The sequence below is a fragment of the Pleurodeles waltl genome, chromosome 4_1 (assembly GCF_031143425.1).
Source record: "Pleurodeles waltl isolate 20211129_DDA chromosome 4_1, aPleWal1.hap1.20221129, whole genome shotgun sequence".
In the NCBI taxonomy this organism is placed as follows: Eukaryota; Metazoa; Chordata; class Amphibia; order Caudata; family Salamandridae; genus Pleurodeles; species Pleurodeles waltl.
In genome coordinates, this window is record NC_090442.1 from 326,707,279 (window position 1) to 326,728,857 (window position 21,579).

The 21,579-nt window shown below is 45.5% G+C and overlaps 1 protein-coding gene across 2 annotated transcripts in view; it reads right to left on the bottom strand.

Moving 5' to 3' along the window:
• The window catches only part of ANO2 (anoctamin 2), a 1,564,866-nt gene that overhangs the window by 249,199 nt on the left and 1,294,088 nt on the right, over positions 1 to 21,579 (bottom strand). For both annotated transcript variants that reach the window (XM_069228438.1, XM_069228439.1), the window contains one exon: positions 4,881 to 4,955. In XM_069228438.1, the coding sequence (XP_069084539.1) occupies positions 4,881 to 4,955 (75 nt within the window). The remainder of the gene's footprint in view (positions 1 to 4,880; positions 4,956 to 21,579) is intronic.

Genomic DNA, 21,579 nt, shown 5'->3' on the forward strand with positions numbered 1-21,579 from the left:
TGTGGCTGACATCCCCGCTGGGCCGGCGGGCAGAAACTCTCCGGCCCAGCGGGGATGTCAAAATGAGCACGCCGGGAGTGCAGCCGCATTGGTGGCCGCACGGCGGTTACACCTTGGCAGGCGGCAACATTCTAGTTGCAGATTCCTTACCTTAGAATTTCCCCAGGTATCAGACTAGATCCAGAGATTTTTATTCGAGCTGTACCCCTGCTCACCTTTAGGTGGAGTCGGTTGACTCCGCAGGTGTCATTGGTGTCGTAGTTACCGTGAACACACTGCATTCGTATTTAGGCACCACCCAGGTTTGCTGACGTCAGTTTCTTTTCACTACTTTCCACACCAGTAGCGTGGAGCCATGAAGAACACTGAGAATGGTGCACCTGAAGAACACTGAGAATGGTGCACCAAAACTAGGGCCCTTAAAGGGAAGTACATGTCCCTAGAAACCAGTTTGCAGTGTGGGGAGGATGAGTGGGTCAGTAAGGAATCTGCAACTATAATATGTCTTTACCAGCTATATCATTACCAAAGGTAAGTAACTTGTACATCTAATAGAGACTTCTAGTTGCAGATTCCTTACCTTAGAATAGATACCTGAGCAATAAAATCATCGGTGGTGGGCTGCAAACACAGATCACACCAAAAAGTCCTGCAGGGCCAAACAGCTAAAAAAGCCATAGCCGTCTCTGTCGACCTGACTGTCCAGGCAGTAATGCTCAGTGAATGTATACAAAGACACCCATGATGCGGCCCGGCAGATATCGAGGACTGGAACTCCTCTAGCTAACGCTGTGGTAGCAGCAGTTGCTCTGATTGAATGAGCACGCAAACCCTCAGGGGGCTGCTTTTTAATCGAAGCAATGCAGAGGACTACCCATCGTGAGATGGTCCTCTTCTGCACCGCCTTCCCTTTCTTTGCACCAACATAAGCCACAAAGAGTTGATCACAAAAGGAGTGAAAGGTGGACTCATGGGGACGAGGAGCGGCTGCGAGGCCAAGGGACTGAGCTGTCACCAGGGAATCCTTGAAGCTCTCGAATGGCAGAAGAAAACGTCTTTTTCCCCAAAGTGCCCAGTCTTTTTGATTCCCTGTCCAGGGGAGCTGTAGGGAATGCACCAGAGGAGGATGAAGCTTGAATGACAAGGCTCTCAGGCGTAGGGTGTTGGGTAAGTAATTTTGGGTCAGTCGGCACAAGCTGATGGCGGCGGACAACCGTCCTATTCACAGGAGCCACAGGTTTGGACCAAGTCCCCAGTAGGATGTCCGTAAGTGCTTCATTGAAGAGAAGGAGGGGTTCCGAGTTGGAGGTCCCAGGCTGAGGCACCTCAGTCAGGAGGTTAGTTCTGACTCCACAGAAGGAAGCTCGCTGCCCAAAACCTCAGTAGCCCTTCTCACTCAATATGACGCTCCCTCCTCCGTGGCCAAGTTAGGGGGAGAAAGCATGCCAGCATCAGGGGAGGTGTCCAACCCACTGGCATCACCCATATGCTGTACCCAGTCCATGTCAGGATCAAGCTGGTATTCTAAAGGGTCCAGCGACCCCTCTACACTATCCCTGTATCCATACCCATAGCAATAGGGGTCAGGATCAACCCTGGGCACATGCAAGTCCATGGAAAACAGAATTGGCATCAAGCATCGTTGTTCCAGCTCCTAGGAGATAAGTATAGAGTCTACGTCAATTATGGGCCCAATCGGTGCTGGGAGTGTAGAAGTCTGTCCCGACGCAGGGAAAGGTGCGTTGGCACAACATGCATCAGGACACATCTGGAAGTGGATCCTGAGGTGCCCTCCGGAGTTAGGGCCAAAGCCATCGTCTTGGAACCCGAGGGGGCCCTCACCTACTCCCCTGAGCCCAGAGGCACAGAGGGTGGGTCGGACTGCCCAAATATGAGACACATGGCCTCGTAGAATTCTTAATGCTGGGTAGGGGTGGCACCGCCTCCCACAAAGTCAGGGAGCCACGGAGCAGACCCAGACTGAGGCTCCATAGATGGAGGCCTAGAGCGACAATGCTCTTCCTGCGTCGTGTCGTGCGAGCAACGGGGCGAAGTTGATGAACGTTTCGTCTTCTTTGACTTCTTCTTCTTACCCGAATGTCCAGATGACTTGGATGAAGATGAGTGGTGATGACTCTGTGACCGGTCTCCTGACCTTCCTCTCAAATGGGACTGGGAATGAAGCAGAGTCGAGTCTTGGACTGTCATGAGCTTTAGGGACCACTCGCTCAAACCTTTTGGGGTCATGGCCCACCCTCGGAGCACGACTTTGGGTCGTGTTCCAAACACCAGCGGCACACACTGTGCAGATCTGTCACCGACATCAGTCACAGGGCTTGAAGCTGTTTTTTTGGGACATCCCTCGAAACAAACCAAAACTCCCCAAAAACGAATTCGACAAAAATGACGTAGTTAGTAAAAAAATGACTGTGGTAGCTCTTCTCCGGATCTGCGTGTAGGCTGGTGCGTAATGAATAGAAATGTCAGCGCACCGTGGTGGCGTCTATATACAACTGCGACATCATCACAGCGGCTATATAAATATATATATATATATATTTATACATATATATATATATATATTTATATCTCATTGTGGGACATTTTTGTGTTGGAAATACATATCCAAAATATATACTTACCTGTATTTAATTACCTTTGTAGCATTTTGCTACTCCCTATTCTTGCTATATTTTTGAAGTGTGATATTTAAAACTTGACATTATAGTAGTATACATCCCAGGAACCCTTCTGAGAACAGAAACTACTCCAACTGGGCTGGTTGATATTCTAAGATGACGATGCTGAATGGAGGCAGACTATTGCCCACCTGGAACTACATGTATCCACACTGACTCAGACCTGTGTGGATCCATCAGTCAAAATTACAGTAAATATTATTCATATTTTGATAGGGGAATTTTGATTCTCCGTGTTCTCTTTCTTTACCTAAAGTGCAGTGTTCATAATAAATTTGTTCATTTTAACAATACATTAGATACTGCGTGTTCACGGGTGTCCAAAGATGCAGCTACTTTTCTATACATCAATCTGGGCCTGATGTGAAGTTTGCCCATCGATTGGTTTGTGAGTGGGAATGCAATTTGTATATTTGAATGGGGGGGTCAGAAAACAACCTGCCTAATTAATATTACAATATTATTGAACTATGTCGCAATATGAAGTTCCCTATGATTCGCTATAAATGCAGGGATGGTAGCCTCCAAGGACCCGCAGATGACCATCCTCACATTTACTTGTCCATTGACGGTGCTGCTTTTTTATTTTTTGGTTTCTATTTGAGATGACCTCGGGGAAGTAGGCAGTGGTTCCTTGGATCACTGCCATCACCCCTAAAGCTACCCACACGAGTTCTGAAAGACATTTTTTTCTATGAGAACAGCTTCCCCTTTCAAATCAGTTACCGCCCTACCTCAGAGGGTTAGTAACTGATCAATGACTTGCAATTTCAATTGCGGTCAAAGCCATTAATACATTGGTCTGACTGTTTAGTGATAAGTAGAGAAAGTAAATATCCTTCACAAGTATGTGTGTCAAAATTAAAGTGTAAACAGATCTTTTGCCAATTAAAACATGAATACTGTTTATGTGCTCCACCAAAAATAGGTTTTGACCCATATAGTGTTATAATTAGTTATAAAAAATAAACAACATTGATAGGATGAAATATTTCGTTGCAGAAAGTAAAGCCCATCATTTTATCATAGCCATATTAAGAATCCAATAAGGCATTTTCTTTGTTCTCTCGTACAAGAGAACAAAGCAAATGCCAACATTGGATTCCTAATTTTGTGTCTTAAAGCATGTGACTGCACTGGTGATGTCCTTCCCCATTTGCGCAGCAACCCGACTCTAGGTATGTGGCCACCACACTCCTCTTGTTCCAGCCTGGCACAATAAGTTCACATCTGAACTGTCAGTCGGCAAGGAGGCAAATATGTTTTGTACCCTTAATACTACCTAAGCCTGTGGTGGGCAATACGCTTGTCTTCGGTATTGTGGCATCTGTATGTTGAAGAGCTGGCATGTCTTTCGGAGCTTTTTAGGATTGTCATAGGCCTGTTGAGGTAACAGTAGGTGTGTTGCCTTGGCTCTGGGCCTTCAGAATGCGAGGTGCTCTGCATCTCGCACAAGGTGGTGTGTTGAGGGCAGGATTTTCTGCAAGCCAGGCTAGCCTTCAACAGTCTACTCCGACTTCCACCCTGTCCCACAGACTGGCTGCATTATAGAGCTTCCCTCCCACTCTCTATTGCCCATGTTGCACTTCCCTCCTCGTTGTCCATGGTCCCCCAGCCACAATATATAAAAATAAATTCCTATAATGTGGACCCCGTTGGCAGTATAACAACACTTGTCTTCCCCAACCCGCCTTTGGTGTTGCAACTCCCCCTTCATCTGTGTTACCTCCCACCTTGCCCCCTCTCCTGCCAGCAACAGAAAAGTGCTATTTTGCAGCTAACTCATCTTATCACACAGACACTAATGGGGATGCATATATGTATCTAGTTGCTGGGAAAGGTAAACAGGAGACTGGAAGCCTAACAGTGTTTTCCATCTATTGAAATGTCTTTAATTATTGTAATTGTATAACTAAGTAACTTAAAATCAGTTTAAGAAAAAAGGCTAGTGGAAAGACACACGCTTTCCTTTTTTTTTGTTAATTTGGAAGGACCCAGAGAAACTTGGATTTTTTTACACATTTTGGAGACCTCCCTTAAAATTAGGTAGCATAAAAAAATACAATACATCTTCATTATTTTTCAGTAGCTTTGGTGAAGTATGATTTGATTCATCGTTACTGTGTAACATCACAACAAAAGTGAGCACAACAAGCAGCAGAACAAACACGTTGTACCTACCATAAAGAGGATGGACACAAAGTTCACAAAATAGGCAGGAATGCGGTCTCTCCAGGTTAGTTTCTCCTTTTTAGCCTGCGTTAAAATATGAGAAAAACAAAACTGAGATGATCCTGCAAAAGCTCATTGCATTATTGTCTGTTTTATAGTGCTGTAAAATTGTTATGTGACATTTGTATTCGTTATAAACTGCAGGTCTAGATACATGGACATCTTCCAGGAAAAAATATTACAATCACAGTAAAGGAGAGTAGAAAAAGAAGGAAAACAGCATGCCAAAATCCTTTGCTTCTCTCAAAATCATTCAGTAGGCAAGATAATATTTGATGGACTATATTTCACAATGTTTTGTAAGAGTGAATTCACTTATAATACAACTTGTTTTGTTGTGAACAAGAATACAATTTCAATATTATACTATGTAAATATATATATGTGTATGTATATATATATATATATATATATCTATATAGATATATATATATATATATATATATATATATTTATATCTATATATAGATATATATATATGTATATATCTATATATACATATATATATAATAATAATGTCATCTCTTGCTGTATCATTATAGTAAATCCTTGCATTCGAAGCCCTTTTCATATTCATTATGAAGAACCAAGTTTCTAGCAACCTCTATTTATTTAATAGAAATTAACTTCATAATGAAGACCTATATTGGCTCACATTTGAACCTTGTATTAGGCAGTGTCCATTGCTCATCAAACGCAATTCGGCATAAACTTTTTAAATGATCAGTGGAGACCTATGTAGACAGAAAGTATATTAATATTTTATTTTTTGTAAAAAAGAAAAAGAAAAAACACTTTTAGTGAATTGACAGGCAGTGAAAGACTGAATCATCAGTACCCGACGCATCACAATATCAACCAGGTTGTTCTAAACGCCAAAGTCAAAAGGAGCTTCATTCATATTTTTAAAGTCTCTTTCAGATTGCCATAGTAACTCTGATTGAGATTAATAAAAGTTGACAATTTATTTTGCATCCGTTTATTATCAGCTCTTTCCTAACCAAATAGAGGACGCTACCAAGTGGGTTGTAGCTACTAGGAGCTACAAAGAGGCTGTACATGTATGATGCTCAACCTATACTTGCACAGGCTTCTGTCCCTCACAAGACGGAATGGGTTTGGACCATAGTCAGGGACATCTACGTTTTGCATCCTGTTGGACCTTGACTTGACAAAGTAGATACTTATACCTTATGCTGAGCAAGCTTGTCTTGGCCATGGGTCTTCTCAAATCCTATAAGTCCTTTGCAGATAACATGTGGTGCAGAGCCATATCTAAACCCCAGAGTTATTTTTTGTAAGTCATTTCTTTCGCATTTGAACAAGAATAAAACTATCTTAGGAAAGTGTGTGCAAAGTTTTTTTTTCCGAAAATGCTCACCTTTTGATTTACATCCTCTTTACATTGGGCCTTGTAAAAAGCATATTCACTCCTAAAGTGGAACAAATGTAAGTCGTGCTTTTCTAGAAAGCAAGAAAAAGGATACACTGAATTTAGTGACTAAATTCGATTTTGGCATTATGAAGCCAACATTCATGTGTTAATAGCCAGTCACAGAAGACTGCAAGCAGTGACCTGGCCAATTAGTATGTATTAGGCAGGTCATTCGGTGACACCATGAGACTGGAGATTTTGCAGTTAGTACATAGGTCACATCTTGAAATCAAAGACAGGCCGCAGAAAATTGAGACCATTTTGAGACCTTAATCTTAATACAGATAGGGCCCCTGATTCAGGAGATCTGGAAATTATGGATAAAGTAATTGTTTCAGTAAGGAAAAGCTAAAGTCCTCGTTGGAAATTGCCCTTTTTGTTGGGGTATCCCCAAACACTTTGCCTCTGATGTCCTATTTTTGACTGTGGGCTGCATTTCGTTTTTGCCGGCTTTGGGACTCTGGTCACTTTACCGCTGCTGAACAGTACTAAAGTGCAAGTGTTCACTATCTAAATTGTATGGGTGATTAGTCTATCAATGATTGGCACATATGATTTACTAGTAAGTCCCTAGTACTTTGCATCAGGTGTGCCCAGGGCCTGTAAACTAAATGCTACTAGTGGGCCTGCAGCACTTATTGTGCCACCCACATGAGTAGCTCTACAAAAATGTCTCAGGCCTATCATTGCAGTGCCTGTTTGTGCAGTTTTAAACTGCTGTTACGACCTGGCAAGTGCAGCCACTTGCCAGGCCCAAGCCTTCCCTTTTACTACATGTAAGTCACCCCTAAAATAGGCCCAAAGCAGCCCCATGGGCAGGGTTCAGTGAATTTAAAAGGTAGGACATGTACTTGTGTGCTTTACATGTCCTGATAGCAAAATACTGCTAAACTCAGTTTTCACTGTTGTGAGGCTTATCTCTTCTATAGGGTAACATGGGAATTGCCTTGAAATATCTTGTAAGTGTAATTTCCCATTGAGATATAGAGTTTGGGGTCTCTGAACTCACAATTTAAAAATACATCTTTGGGTAAGGTTGGTCCTTGAATTGCGTCTTTAAAAAAGTCCACTTTTAAAAAGTGGGAATTTTTGTGCTTAATTATTTTGTGCCTCTGCCTGTCTGCTGAATACATGTCTGGGTCAGGATGACAGTTGGGCTGTTTGTGTATTCACTCTAGACAGTCACACAAATGGAGGTGAAGTTTGCCCTACATATCCAGATGGGTCTTCCTGAGCAAAAGTGGTGGGAGAAGCTGACACTTGCACCTGAATAGGGTTGTACCTGTCTTCACACAAAGCAGTCTCCAACCCCTAGGAGTGTGTCTAGGGCCAGAGCAGGGAAAGGCAGGGTCTTGTGCACCACAAAGACTTCTATTTGAAGTCTACCTATTTCAAAGACAGAAATGGGTATAAGTACTGGGCCTCTGATACCACATAGTGAGAATCGTTCTGGACTGAGGATATTCTGCCAGGAAGAAGAGCTGGATGCTGTAGGAGGGACGGCCTTACTCTGCATGTTGCTTGATTGTGCTGGCCTGCTGCTGGCTACTTCTGTCCTGGGAGTGAAAGGATTGGACTTGTGTTGGGATGGTAAGTCTTCTGCATGTCCCTGGAGAGCATGCTTCCCCTGCCTTATGGTGATCTAGGGGCAAGTCACTTGAAAGTTACTGCATGGTTTCTGGATCCCTACCTCAGTGAACATGACAAACATGTATGTCCACTGAGGATATCCCTGTTTACCTGGACTGAGACCCTAGAGCTTAGCTCTGAGGTCGAGGGGGGCATGCATATTAACCACAGTGTCTACTGCCCTCTCTACCAAGGCAGTGGTAGACTGAGAGTGGTGCCAGCAATAAATCTGTAGTCAGGGATACCTGTATCATTGGTGGGGGAGGTGAGGACCGGGAGGGGGCTACGAGCCACCCTCCTGATCAAGTCTGTGCAGTTGTCTTTGCTTGTGGTCCTGTTGCCTTTGTCTACCTGGGATATGTTTGAGAGCCAGTGGGTTCCTTAGTGGATAATGGTGAGGTGAGGTTATTGTGTTTAATGTGAGCTGTTCTGCATGTCATTCCAGCCCCCCCTATTCCTTGGAGAAGCTTGGAGGGCTGGGGTGGACACTTTCTGTAATCTGTGTTCAGCTGCCCTAACTCTGCTAGGAGAGATAATGGTCAGTGCCTCCTGGTCTGGAGTAAAATTCCTCTCCGGAGAATAGCCCGGGCTGATACCAAAAGTCTGCCATGAAGCCCAGTAACTCATCCTATAAATGTCTTATATACACAGTGAGCATGACACAGATAGGCCTCATGATTGGAGGGGAACCCAGAATTCAAAAGTAGCAGACCCTCTGATTGGATCAGCCTATCAATCAGAGGTGATAAAAGTCTGGCCTCAGTGGTTGTTCAAGACTGGTCTTAAGTTCTGACAAGCATCTACAAAAGCCGGCTATGGGCCCCCGGTGTAAAGGCAAGGAAGCTAGCTCACTGCGTTTGAACTTGAAAGTTTTGTCATTGATGGATGGATTCTGCTGTGAAGGAATTTGCAAGCTGTGAAAGAGCAAAGGGATCAATCAGGAACCTGAATGCAGATGCAGCGGACCATCTGTTTGTGGAGCTTATCGATAGGAGCTGCATCGGCTTGGAAGACAAGGAAATTGCAAACAGCTGCTCAACATAAGGAAGCTTGCAGCACATTGTAAGGAAATGCCTCCTTGGCATGGTTACCCCCTGACTTTTTGCCTTTGCCTTTGCTATGTTTTGAATTGAAAGTGTGCTGAGGCCTGCTAACCAGGCCCCAGCACCAGTGTTCTTTCCCTAACCTGTACTTTTGTATCCACAATTTGCACACCCTGGCATCCAGGTAAGTCCCTTGTAACTGGTACCTCTGGTACCAAGGGCCCTGATGCCAGGGAAGGTCTCTAAGGGCTGCAGCAATTCTTATGCCACCCTGGAGACCCCTCACTCAGCACAGACACACTGCTTGCCAGCTTGTATGTGCTGGTGACAACAAAATGAGTAAGTCGACATGGCACTCCCCTCAGGGTGCCATGCCAGCCTCTCACTGCCTATGCAAGTATAGATAAGTCACCCCTCTAGCAGGCCTTACAGCCCTAAGGCAGGGTGCACTATACCATAGGTGAGGGCACCAGTGCATGAGCACTGTGCCCCTACAGTGTCTAAGCCAAACCTTAGACATTGTAAGTGCAGGGTAGCCATAAGAGTATATGGTCTGGGAGTCTGTTTTACACGAACTCCACAGCACCATAATGGCTACACTGAAAACTGTGAAGTTTGGTGTCAAACTTCTCAGCACAATAAATGCACACTGATACCAGTGTACATTTTATTGTAAAATACACCCCAGAGGGCACCTTAGAGGTGCCCCCTGAAACCTTAACCGACTATCGGTGTAGGCTGACTGGTTCCAGCAGCCTGCCACAACCGAGACATGTTGCTGGCCCCATGGGGAGAGTGCCTTTGTCACTCTGAGGCCAGTAACAAAGCCTGCACTGGGTGGAGATGCTAACACCTCCCCCAGGCAGGAGCTGTAACACCTGGCGGTGAGCCTCAAAGGCTCACCCCTTTGTGCCAGCACCGCAGTACACTCCAGCTAGTGGAGTTGCCCGCCCCCTCCGGCCACAGCCCCCACTTTTGGCTGCAAGGCCGGAGAAAATAATGAGAAAAACAAGGAGGAGTCACTGACCAGTCAGGACAGCCCCTAAGGTGTCCTGAGCTGAGGTGACTCTAACTTTTAGAAATCCTCCATCTTGCAGATGGAGGATTCCCCCAATAGGATTAGGGATGTGACCCCCTCCCCTTGGGAGGAGGCACAAAGAGGGTGTACCCACCCTCAGGGCTAGTAGCCATTGGCTACTAACCCCCCAGACCTAAACACGCCCTTAAATTTAGTATTTAAGGGCTCCCCTGAACCTAAGAATTTAGATTCCTGAAACTACAAGAAGAAGAGGACTGCTGAGCTGAAAAACCCCTGCAGAGGAAGAACAGAAGACACCAACTGCCTTGGCCCCAGACTTACAGGCCTGTCTCCTGCCTTCCAAAGAAACCTGCTCCAGCGACGCTTTCCAAGGGACCAGCGACCTCTGAATCCTCTGAGGACTGCCCTGCTTCAAGAAAGACAAGAAACTCCCGAGGACAGCGGCACTGCTCCAAAAGAACTACAACTTTGTTACAGAGGAGCAGATTTAAAGACCCCTGCAAATCCCCGCAAGAAGCGTGAGACTTGCAACACTGCACCCGGCGACCCCGACTCGACTGGTGGAGAACAAACACCTCAGGGAGGACCCTCCGGCGACTCCGAGACCGTGAGTAACCAAAGTTGTCCCCCCTGAGCCCCCACAGCGACGCCTGCAGAGGGAATCCCGAGGCTCCCCCTGACCGCGACTGCCTGAACTCTATTTCCCGACGGCTGGAAAAGACCCTGCACCGGCAGCCCCCAGCACCTGAAGGAAAGGAACTCGTGTGCAGGAGTGACCCCCAGGAGGCCGTCTCCCTTGCCCAGGTGGTGGCTACCCCGAGGAGCCCCCCCCCTTGCCTGCCTACACCGCTGAAGAGACCCCTTGGTCTCCCATTGAAATCAACAGAGAACCCGACGCTTGTTTGCACACTGCACCCGGCCGCCCCCGCGCTGCTGAGGGTGTACTTCTGTGTGGACTTGTGTCCCCCCCGGTGCCCTACAAAACCCCCCTGGTCTGCCCTCCGAAGACGCGGGTACTTACCTGCTGGCAGACTGGAACCGGGGCACCCCCTTCTCTCCATTGAAGCCTAGGTGTTTTGGGCACCTCTTTGACCTCTGCACCTGACCGGCCCTGAGCTGCTGGTGTGGTGACTTTGGGGTTGCTCTGAACCCCCAACGGTGGGCTACCTTGGACCAAAAACTGAGACCTGTAAGTGACTTACTTACCTGTTAAAAATAACAATATTTTACCTCCCCCAGGAACTGTGAAAATTGCACTGTGTCCACTTTTAAAACAGCTATTTGTGTTTTATGTAAAAAGTATAAATGCTAATGTAATGATTCGAAGTTCCTAAAGTACTTACCTGCAATACCTTTCAAATGAGATATTACATGTAGAATTTGAACCTGTGGTTCTTAAAATAAACTAAGAAAAGATATTTTTCTATAACAAAACCTATTGGCTGGATTTGTCTCTGAGTGTGTGTTCCTCATTTATTGCCTGTGTGTATGTACAACAAATGCTTAACACTACTCCTTTGATAAGCCTACTGCTCGATCACACTACCACAAAATAGAGCATTAGTATTATCTCTTTTTGCCACTATCATACCTCTAAGGTGAACCCTTGGACTCTGTGCATGCTATTCCTTACTTTGAAATAGCACATATAGAGCCAACTTCCTACACACATCAACAGAGGAAGAAGGGGAAGCTTGATTCCACCAAGTTTTTGAAGGGGAAGTCACTTCTGCCCAGACCCCTCCCCTGAGCTGTTGGAGCCTGGGATACGTACAATAAAAAAATGTAGCTGGGGAAGAGTGTCCTGTGGTACAAGCTCACTATTATTCTGTTTGTGATACATGGGGGTACCAGGGTGTACTGGCACTCTGGCCAGCTAATACCCTCCTACAGCTAGCCAAAAGGTTTTCCATGGGCTTGGACTGTGCTTGCCTCCTGTTAAGAAATCTCAAGGACATCAGTGCCTGGGTTCTCTTGCTGAGGGTCTAACTTGCCAAGTGGTGTCAAATCCAGTTCCTGGGCCCTTGGGCGTGGGTTCTGGTGCAGGAAGGAAGAAACAAGTGCATAGACTTCCAGAACAAATTTGGATCCGGTGCTGCTCTCTTACCCTGCACCGCTGTCTGCACCAGAACCGTGGTCCCCGCTGAGTGCAATGACCGTGAACTACAATGCAGGCCCAATGCCGCCATAGCACCTCCAAAGTCTCGCCGCAACTTGAGTACAGAGTGCCATGTCACTGACGTCCGTGGCACCCGACTCCAGCTCCGCCACAGCACCTGTGGCCTCTGGTGTGATCGCAACACAGTGAAGTCAACACCTCACATCTTGACCTGCTGGATTCATCAACCCCTCCTCATCGAAAGGAACCAATGCCTCGCCGCCAATGCTGCATCACCTCCCTCTGCAACCATAAGAAAGTGACCCCTCACCTACCCTGCCTAGCAGTAAGCAACTGATACCTCACCTCCCCGGTGGCAGTAAGGAACCGACGCCACACCGGCTCCAGTGATGGCTCACTCCATGCAACGTCTTTGTTTCATCCTTGTTTTCCAAGGTACTTTGACCGGGGTCTATATAACTCTGTGGCCAGCAGCACTCCCTCAAAAGTGGTGCCGTATTGTTGGAAATGACTCCGACAAGCCATTTTGATTGCCCTAGTTAGATCTATTGTGTTTTTAAGTGCAATGCTACATACAATCTTTGAGAATTTGTATCTTTACTTGTGCTTGTTGGATTTTTGTTGTTTTGGTATTGTTTTACCCAGATAACTATTGGCTATTTTTCTGAACTGTGTTCGTGTACAAATTCTTTACACATTGCCTTTGAGAAAAGCCTAACTGCTTGAGTCAAGCTACCAACGAGGTAAGGAAGGGTTATCTTAGCTGTGTGCCTCCCTTGTTCTGCCTACAGTAAGGATAAAGGAGAATCACCCTCAGCTAACCCCTGCTTACCCCCTTGGTAGCTTGGCAGAGCAGTAGGCTTAACCTCAGAGTGCTGGGCGTAAAGTATTTGTACCAACACACACAGTAACTTAATGAAAACACTACAAAATGACACAACACCAGTTTAGAAAAATAGGAAATATTTATCTAGACAAAACAAGACCAAAACGACAAAAATCCAACATACACAAGTCAAGTTATGATTTTTCAAGGGTTTAAAATAAAAAGAGTCTTTAGGTAGTTGTAACACCACACTAGCGCTGCTAGCGTGTAAATGTACCTGGTTTGCGGCAAAAATAACCCCGCACGGGCGGTGTGCGTCGAAACTAACCCTGCACGGGTATATGCGTCGAAAACAGCTCGGCACGGCGAGGCGCGTCGAAAAAGCCAGCCACGCGACGGTCCGAAAGTCCCGCGGCGCAGGTTGCGATCTCTCAGCCTTCGTCAGCGATGCTGCGCGTCGTTTCTCCTGCTCCGGGCGTCGATTCTCCGGTCGCGTTTCCTGCGGCGTCGTTTCTCAGCTGCGGAGCCGGCGTCGCGTCGTTTTCTCAGCCGCGATCGGATTCGCGTCGATCTTTTCTCCGCACGGCGCTCGGTGCGTGTATTTTTGTCCTTAGGCTGCCAGCCTCTCCTTTCAGGGTCCCAGGAACTGGAAGGGCACCACAGAGCAGAGTAGGGGTCTCTCCAGAGACTCCAGGTGCTGGCAGGAAGAAGTCTTTGCTATCCCTGAGACTTCAATAACAGGAGGCAAGCTCTACATCAAGCCCTTGGAGATTTCTTCTTCAAGATGGAAGGCACACAAAGTCCAGTCTTTGCCCTCTTACTCTGGCAGAAGCAGCACTGCAGGAAAGCTCCACAAAGCACAGTCACAGGCAGGGCAGCACTTGTTCCTCAGCGATCAGCTCTTCTCCAGGCAGAGGTTCCCCTTGATTCCAGAAGTGTTTCTAAAGTTTGTAAGTTTGGGTGCCCTTCTTATACCCATTTTAGTCTTTGAAGTCACCTTCCTTCAAAGGGGACTCACACCTTCTTGTGAAATCCTGCCTTGCCCAGGCAAGGCATCAGACACACACCAGGGGGCTGGAGACAGCATTGTCAGAGGCAGGCACAGTCCTTTCAGATGAGAGTGACCACTCCACCCCTCCCTCCTAGCAGAGATGGCTAATCAGGAAATGCAGATCACACCCCAGCTCCCTTTGTGTCACTGTCTGGTGTGAGGTGAAAAACAACCCAACTGTCAAACTGACCCAGACAGGGAATCCACAAACAAGGCAGAGTCACAGAATGGTTTAAGCAAGAAAATGCTCACTTTCTAAAAGTGGCATTTCCAAACTCACAATCTCAAAATCAACTTTACTAAAAGATGTATTTTTAAATTGTGAGTTCAGGGATCCCAAACTCCACATGTCCATCTACTCTCTAGGGGAATCTACACTTTAATCATATTTAAAGGTAGCCCCCATATTATCCTATGAGAGAGAGACAGACCTTGCAACAGTGAAAACGAAATTGGCAGTATTTCACTGTCAGGACATATAAACCACATTACTATATGTCCTACCTTATCCATACACTGCACCCTGCCCTTGGGGCTACCTAGGGCCTACCTTAGGGGTGCCTTACAGGTAAGGAAAGGGAAGGTTTAGGCCTGGCAAGTGGGTACACTTGCCAAGTCGAATTTACAGTGTAAGAATACACACACAGACACTGCAGTGGCAGGTCTGAGACATGATTACAGAGCTACTTATGTGGGTGGCACAACCAGTGCTGCAGGCCCACTAGTAGCATTTGATTTACAGGCCCTGGCACCTCTAGTGCACATTACTAGGGACTTACTAGTAATTCAAATATGCCAATCATGGATGAACCACTTACATATAATTTAAACAGGAGCACTTGCACTTTAGCACTGGTTAGCAGTGGTAAAGTGCCCAGAGTAACAAAAACAGCAAAATCAGAGTCCAGCACACATCAACAACCTGGGGAACAGAGGCAAAAAGTTAAGGGAGACCACGCCAAGGATGAAAAGTCTAACAGTCACTTTTAGTGATGAAGCTTTTATATCAATATACCCAGATGTAATGAGTAGGATGACTTGGCATTTGCATGGTCTGTATTAGTGAACTGCTTTGCTTGCTCTCTATAAATTAGAGTTTTGAGGCAAATATATGACAATACATCTGAAAATGGATTTGCTTCCTTAAACTCTGAAAAGACTATAATAAAAAGCTAATGCCAGAGTACTTGGAAGGAATGAGCAGATGATGAATGATTTTCTTGGGCAATACACAGACTTGTTGTGGCATACACCATGTGCCTGCTTGTAATGAAGATGAAACATTTTTTGAAATTGAAGTCACCTGAGGTCTAGTGATCAATAAGCCCTGGTAGGAGGGCTCATAATTGAGAACAGCATCAACACGGGTATTGTGCTTGAGCAAAGACATATTTGCGCACTTGATAGAGTCCCATATGAGCACATTATTGGTGGAGGAAAATATATTGGTAAAAGATAAAGGAGGCTTTATATTTTCCTCTGATATAAAAGCTAAAGAGGTCATTAAAAAGAGTATAGAAAACTCACTGAAATTGTTCAGTAACAATCATTAGCAAAGCCAACAGGTTTGAGTTTTATGTGCTAACACTTGCAAATACAAGCAGCCAGTGCTGCCATTACGGTTGTGGGTGGTGTGTGGGCTGTGGTGTATTATATTGTGTGGTTGTGCAGCCTTACTATGTAATACACTTATTAAACTGCCTTGGGTCCAGTCAGGCTAATTTATAAAACCTTTATCTCAACCTTGGCTAACTGTGGCTTTGAGCAGCAAGGCTTAAACAAAGGAACTAGTGTAAAGCATTTAGGAGCAACACAAAAACTAAAAAAGAAAGTCACACAACACAAAAAAAAATCAGACACTAATTTACAAAAATAGACTATATTTTTTATGAATCTGTAGACACCAGGATGAGCAAAATCCACAAAAGATTTTCAGAGATAAAGATTTCTAAGTGAAACGTAAATCTCTGCGTTTTAGTCCAAAGCACAAACAAGAATTAGTAACTGTAAAGTTTAGGATCTTTTTAGAAGTTTGAAAGAGTTGTGTTTGGTTACTCCAGCCCAAGTGGGGCAACCGATTCCAACAGGGAGAAGGTCAAGGGGGGCCCAAAGGAGTATTTGGATAGTTACATTGTCACCAAAGCAGTCTCAAGTCCAGTTCTACACTTTGCAGCAAGACTGCCATAGATTTCAGTTGAGGAGCAAGACTACCATTGACTTCAGTGGAGCAGTCCTGATGCTGAATACAGAGGATGCTGATAGATGCTCTGGGGTTTGTGTTGTCGACAAGGTGTCCTTGCGATTAGTCCTTGGTCCACAGGTAAGGTGGGGTGACTTTGGCCACAGGGTTCTCTGTCTCTTAAAGTCCTCTATAAGCCAGTGGAAGGCTAGCTGCGGCTAAGCTACTGATGTCAGTACACAGCAGGTCCAACTGTATCATTTGGTGAAGACTGGTGTCCCTCTTTGATGACCAATCTGGACTCAGATGACACTCCTGGGGCAAGCAGACTCATGTGCAACTTATTGCCATTGAGGATTGGTCTCTTTGGTCACCCAGTAGCTGTGAACGGCGATTCATTGAAAGTGGCTACTGACTTGCCAGAATGGGCTTCTTCAGCTTTGATGGGCCTTGTGCTGGTTCTAGGTGGTCATCTTGGTGTTCTTGGTGTCTCTTCTTTGGTCTGGGGCTCAGACGTTTCTTGTCCAGGAGACAGGAACTACAGGCACAGCCCTCTGTTTGCCACATGTGAGAAAGCCATCCTTTTAGCCCTGTGCACCCCAATTTATTCTAACTGATACTAGTGGTAACTGACTCTGACTGTGCCCTGTGCTCAGCTAACAAGGCCCAGGGTCAATGCTCTGATTAAAAAGGCATATGGTAATTAGGTATAATTACAATTGGCAATGACAGACCCCTGTAAGTCCCTAGTACATAATAATGCAAGGGGGTATTCAAATTACCTACGACAGGGAGGTTTAGAGTATGCCACACATTAGAGGAAGCTGTCATGCTTTTTTGGTGGCAGCCTGAATGTCATTGGACAGGGGTGCTCCCCTGCTTCCCCCCACATTGAATAAATATGTGAGAGCTGCATAGCAACTCTAATCTGCTGCCTGAAACCAACCACAAGAAGAAGGACTGCCTTAGTAGAACCCTGGTCTGCACCCAAAAGACTGCTCATTGAAGGACTGCTCTTGCTGCACACTGGAAACTGCAGGCCTGAGGACTTTGCCTGTCTTGCAAGAGGATTAAGAAATGGACTCCCGGGAAGCAACAAGTTAACACAGTTTCCCTGCACAAGGGCTCCATGGGGGTCAACCTCAAATTGTGACTTGGTCCCTCACTAGTGTGAACAGATTTCACCAGTTGGCGCTATTGGCTTTTAAGCACTAGAAAGCACATTTGTGGAAAATCATATCTCCGGTTCCCTATATTGGATTTTTGTCATTTTGGTGTCATTTTAAAGATGGAAATATTTTCTATTTTAATAAACTGATGTGAGGTTTTTTTGTGTGTTGTATCTTATGTAGCGGTGGGCTTTGGGTGGTGAGCTCCACTCCGCTGGTGGAGTTAACAGAGTTTTTGTCACTCCATGCTCAGCTTGGAGCACAGAGTTCAGCCCAAAACTCTGCTAGCCCCAGCAGTGGAGCAGAGTTCACCGGCATGCACCCCAGTTATGGGGAACACAGCGCATGTGCATACAGTCTGCGCTTGCGCTGTGTGGTCCATACCATGGCTGCAGTGCGCACATGGTCCAAAAAACGTGGTGTGGAGCTGCTGCAAGCTGCTGCTGAGGGGCTGCACCAGCCCCAGCCCCAGCTCAAGATCCAGGCCTCCCTCCTTTCACTGCCACCAGCAGCCCAGGAGCAGGGACAGAGAGGAGCAGATAGCCAGGCCGCTGTCAAAGGGGACCCTGAACCCAGATAAGACCCTTGTTTCACATTCTCTTCTATGTGCACACAGGGGACGGCACTCGGCATCAACAGCATCTGCGTTGAGGGGGTCTGTGCTTGGATAAAAGGAAATTTGCAGTCAGAGCTTCACTTGAAAATATCTTGTCTCCCCAGAGTCCCTGAGAAAGGAAGTGGTGTTATGGCGTGTGTGCTGAGGCCAGCAGGGAAGGCTGGAGACCGGGTGCGTGGTAGTCCAGTAGCCCCTGACAAATATAGATGTGTTTGGCCTGAAAGAGTGACTTAGAGCCCAGTGGCAAGCAAGGCTAGGTAGTTTGTGAAAATACCGGGCTGCTGGTGGTGAGCTGGTTTGCTGCTGCTCGTGCTGGGCCCTAAAGAAAGGGCAATCTGAGGCTGTGTGTAAGTGCAGACAAAGCAATGCAAGGCTGGTTCAGGACAGGGGGTGTGCTTGGCCCTCTGTAACAAGTTTACGAAGGAGGGCAGTTGGCGAAGGGAAGTGTTCAGGTTTGAAAGCAGCAGGCTCCAGGCCGGTGAGCTGTGTCAGCACAAGAGGCCTGAAATAGCAGCTTTGGCTTCCTACAGCATACTATTGGCCCGACCCTACATAGCGCTTCCGTGGTTAGACACAATCAGGCCAGGGTGGCAGGACAGGCGGCACTCCGCCACACGCAGAACTCTGCGGAACTCAACTGAATTTTGGCCAACTCTGCAGGATTCCATGGAGTAGAACTCCGTGAGTTCCGCCCACCCCTAGTCTTCCATATTTATTGTTTTGGTGTATTTAAATGCTTTACATGCTTGTCTCCTAAGTTAAGCCTGCCTTCTCTCACCCATCTACCAAGGGCTGAGCCAGGGGCAAATGAATTGAGACGTTGACTGGATCCTTATGTTGGGTGGTGGCCTTATTGCTCATGGTAGGTGCAAACTTATCCCTACTAATAACCCATCCTCCAACACTAGCCCAAGGTGTGGCAGGTGCAGTCCAGCAGTTGATGCAGCCTCTCTTGCAGTTCTGCTGTTAGGACATATTAAAAGTACATGCACTACTTAATAATATACAGCTCCATGTCTTGTGGATCTACAGGCCTTCCGTAAGGGAGAATTACATATATTTTTAAGGGAAGTGGGTGTTTTGCCTTTGGTTTAAGTGGAAAAGTCAAACTAGCACTTGAAAACTGCTATTCCAGCCTGCAGTGACAGTCTGGGAGCCATTTTTTACTTTGTCAAACAAAGTGTTGCGCAACCAGTGCTGCAGCCCTGGGGTGACACTATGGGCCTGCTTTACACTTCAGTGGATGGATTACTCTGTCACATCGGTGACGAATATCCCATCTGTCAAAATATAAATCCCATGATTTCCTATGAGATTTATTATGTCACCGTTGTGACAGAGTAACCCATCCACCAAAATCTAAATCAGGCCATGTGTCTTACATGTCCTGGGTACCCTTGTACCAGATACTAGGCACTTGCAAGTAAGTCAGATCATGCCAATTGGGGATTTTCCAATTTAAAATACATTTTGTAAGAGGTTAGAACACTGGCATGGAGATCTAATTAGCAAACCTCAATGCACTCTGAGTCAACAAGCCATTAGCATCAGTCCAGATTTTGGGAGTGATCATGCAAAAGAGGCATTTCCTTACAGGTGTTATATATAACAGCACCGCTAGCATGATGTGATGACTCCTTCCTCACTGCTTGAAATCATCTATTATAACAGAAAGCAAAGTCACTCATAACGGGTCCATTTACCCTGCCTCCAGTTTGTGCCTTAGGTATGGTGGCCACAGTGCTAAATTTGTAAAAGAACAAGTGCTGGGGCCCAACGTTTTGCTCAGAATCCCATTGCCAGCAGTACTGAATTTCAAACTGCCAAATACCAGGGATGATTAGTTTTGATTTGACATCATATATATTTAATACCACACCAGCCACTCCTTGCCCTTTTATTTCACTTTTGCAGGTTCGTGCATTTCCCCTTTGTCAATGTTTATCTGTCTTTCTCTTCCTCCTCCTTTCCACCTTGTGGTTTTTTTGCACTTTTGCTCTGTGTCAAAGTCCGATAAGGAAAAATAAGTGTTAGTCCACAAAAATGTGTGCTGGTGGGTCCCACCTGCAACCACCAGCTCAAATTAGGCACTGGGTGGCCATGGGAAATAAGCATAAGTACAGCAACGTCCACAGGTATGAAAGAGGCTAACAGATTGACACTTAAATCACTGTGGTGACAAATGTCCAGAGACTTGACAGTATAGTGACTACATTATCTGCCTAGGTCATATACTTCATGACAGACTCAGGGATCTCACACAAAGACCCAGGACACTGGGAGATTAAAAGGCATGGACGCAGCTGAAAAGCTGTTGCCGGTGCTAGTGTGCTAGTGGCTCCGCATCACCTTGAGAGGACTGAATAAGCATAGATTGAGAGAGAATCATGTCACAGGGAACCAACCTGTTTCTGCGAACAGCAAAAATTGAAGGTCTCACTGTCAGGGTAACCTCTTCGAGGCACTCACTTCGGACAGGATGGTGCTTTCCATTGCTTTACCTCATTTTCAAGTTTTTAATTTCACCCTGCTAAAATATTACATCCAGAATACTGACCATACCACAAGTTAAATAAATATAGGCACATATACATTTGCTATTATTAACTCCATATCTACATACCGTGGCGGTCCATTTTTCCAGTCAAGGTACGTAGATGTGAAGCTAAGAATAGTAAACCTATACTTCACTGTATCCACTTACCAATGCGGTATAGTAGTAAATGATATTTTGGATATAATATTTCAACAGTACAATATTAGTTAACTGGATATTGTGGCATACAGTTGTTGTTTCCCACTGATCTATTTCAGAAGCCTCTGCAATTCACAAACACTACTACACCTCCAATGGGAAAGGCATGCCCTGGTGCCGTCATAGACAAATGAGAAAGGTAAAAATATCAAGCTACATGTGAGCAGGCTTCAGCCACCCCTAAATGTGAGAGCCATTTTGGAATGGCCTCTTAAATCAGTATTGAAATTATTTATTTCCAAATACCAGTGGCGTTTGTCCAGATGGAAACTGGAGGATTAAAATTAAATAAGATCACTTGAAGTTGATATTGTTTTATGGTAATAGTCAAAATAATTTAGAGAAATAAAAAAAAAAATAGTAAATTTTATTGCAATACATATTTTTAGCTAAAAGTACCTTGCTTGCATACATGCCACAGAAAATCAGAAAACCCCTTAATAAACTTATTCAGAAGTAATGGAAGACATTTCTGATAGAATGAGAAAAAATTTGCATTTAGGGTTGGCATCTAGGAAAGAGTCTTTCCTCAGGTCTCTCAAGAGGAGAGCATGTAGGCGGTGCCCTCGTATTAATATTGCTTCATCATATGGTCTGAGGATAATTCAATACTTAAGTAAACTGTTGGAATCTGTGCACAGCCATGGAAATAGTGCTTGTCTCATTAGCTATCCTGTGGCTGCAGTGATGAGGTAATCTACTGTACTGTCTGGTTTATTCTGAGTTATAGATGTGTCGGAGATCCTCCTTGGTGTCAATGACACCACTATATTGCTGGTCATTCGGC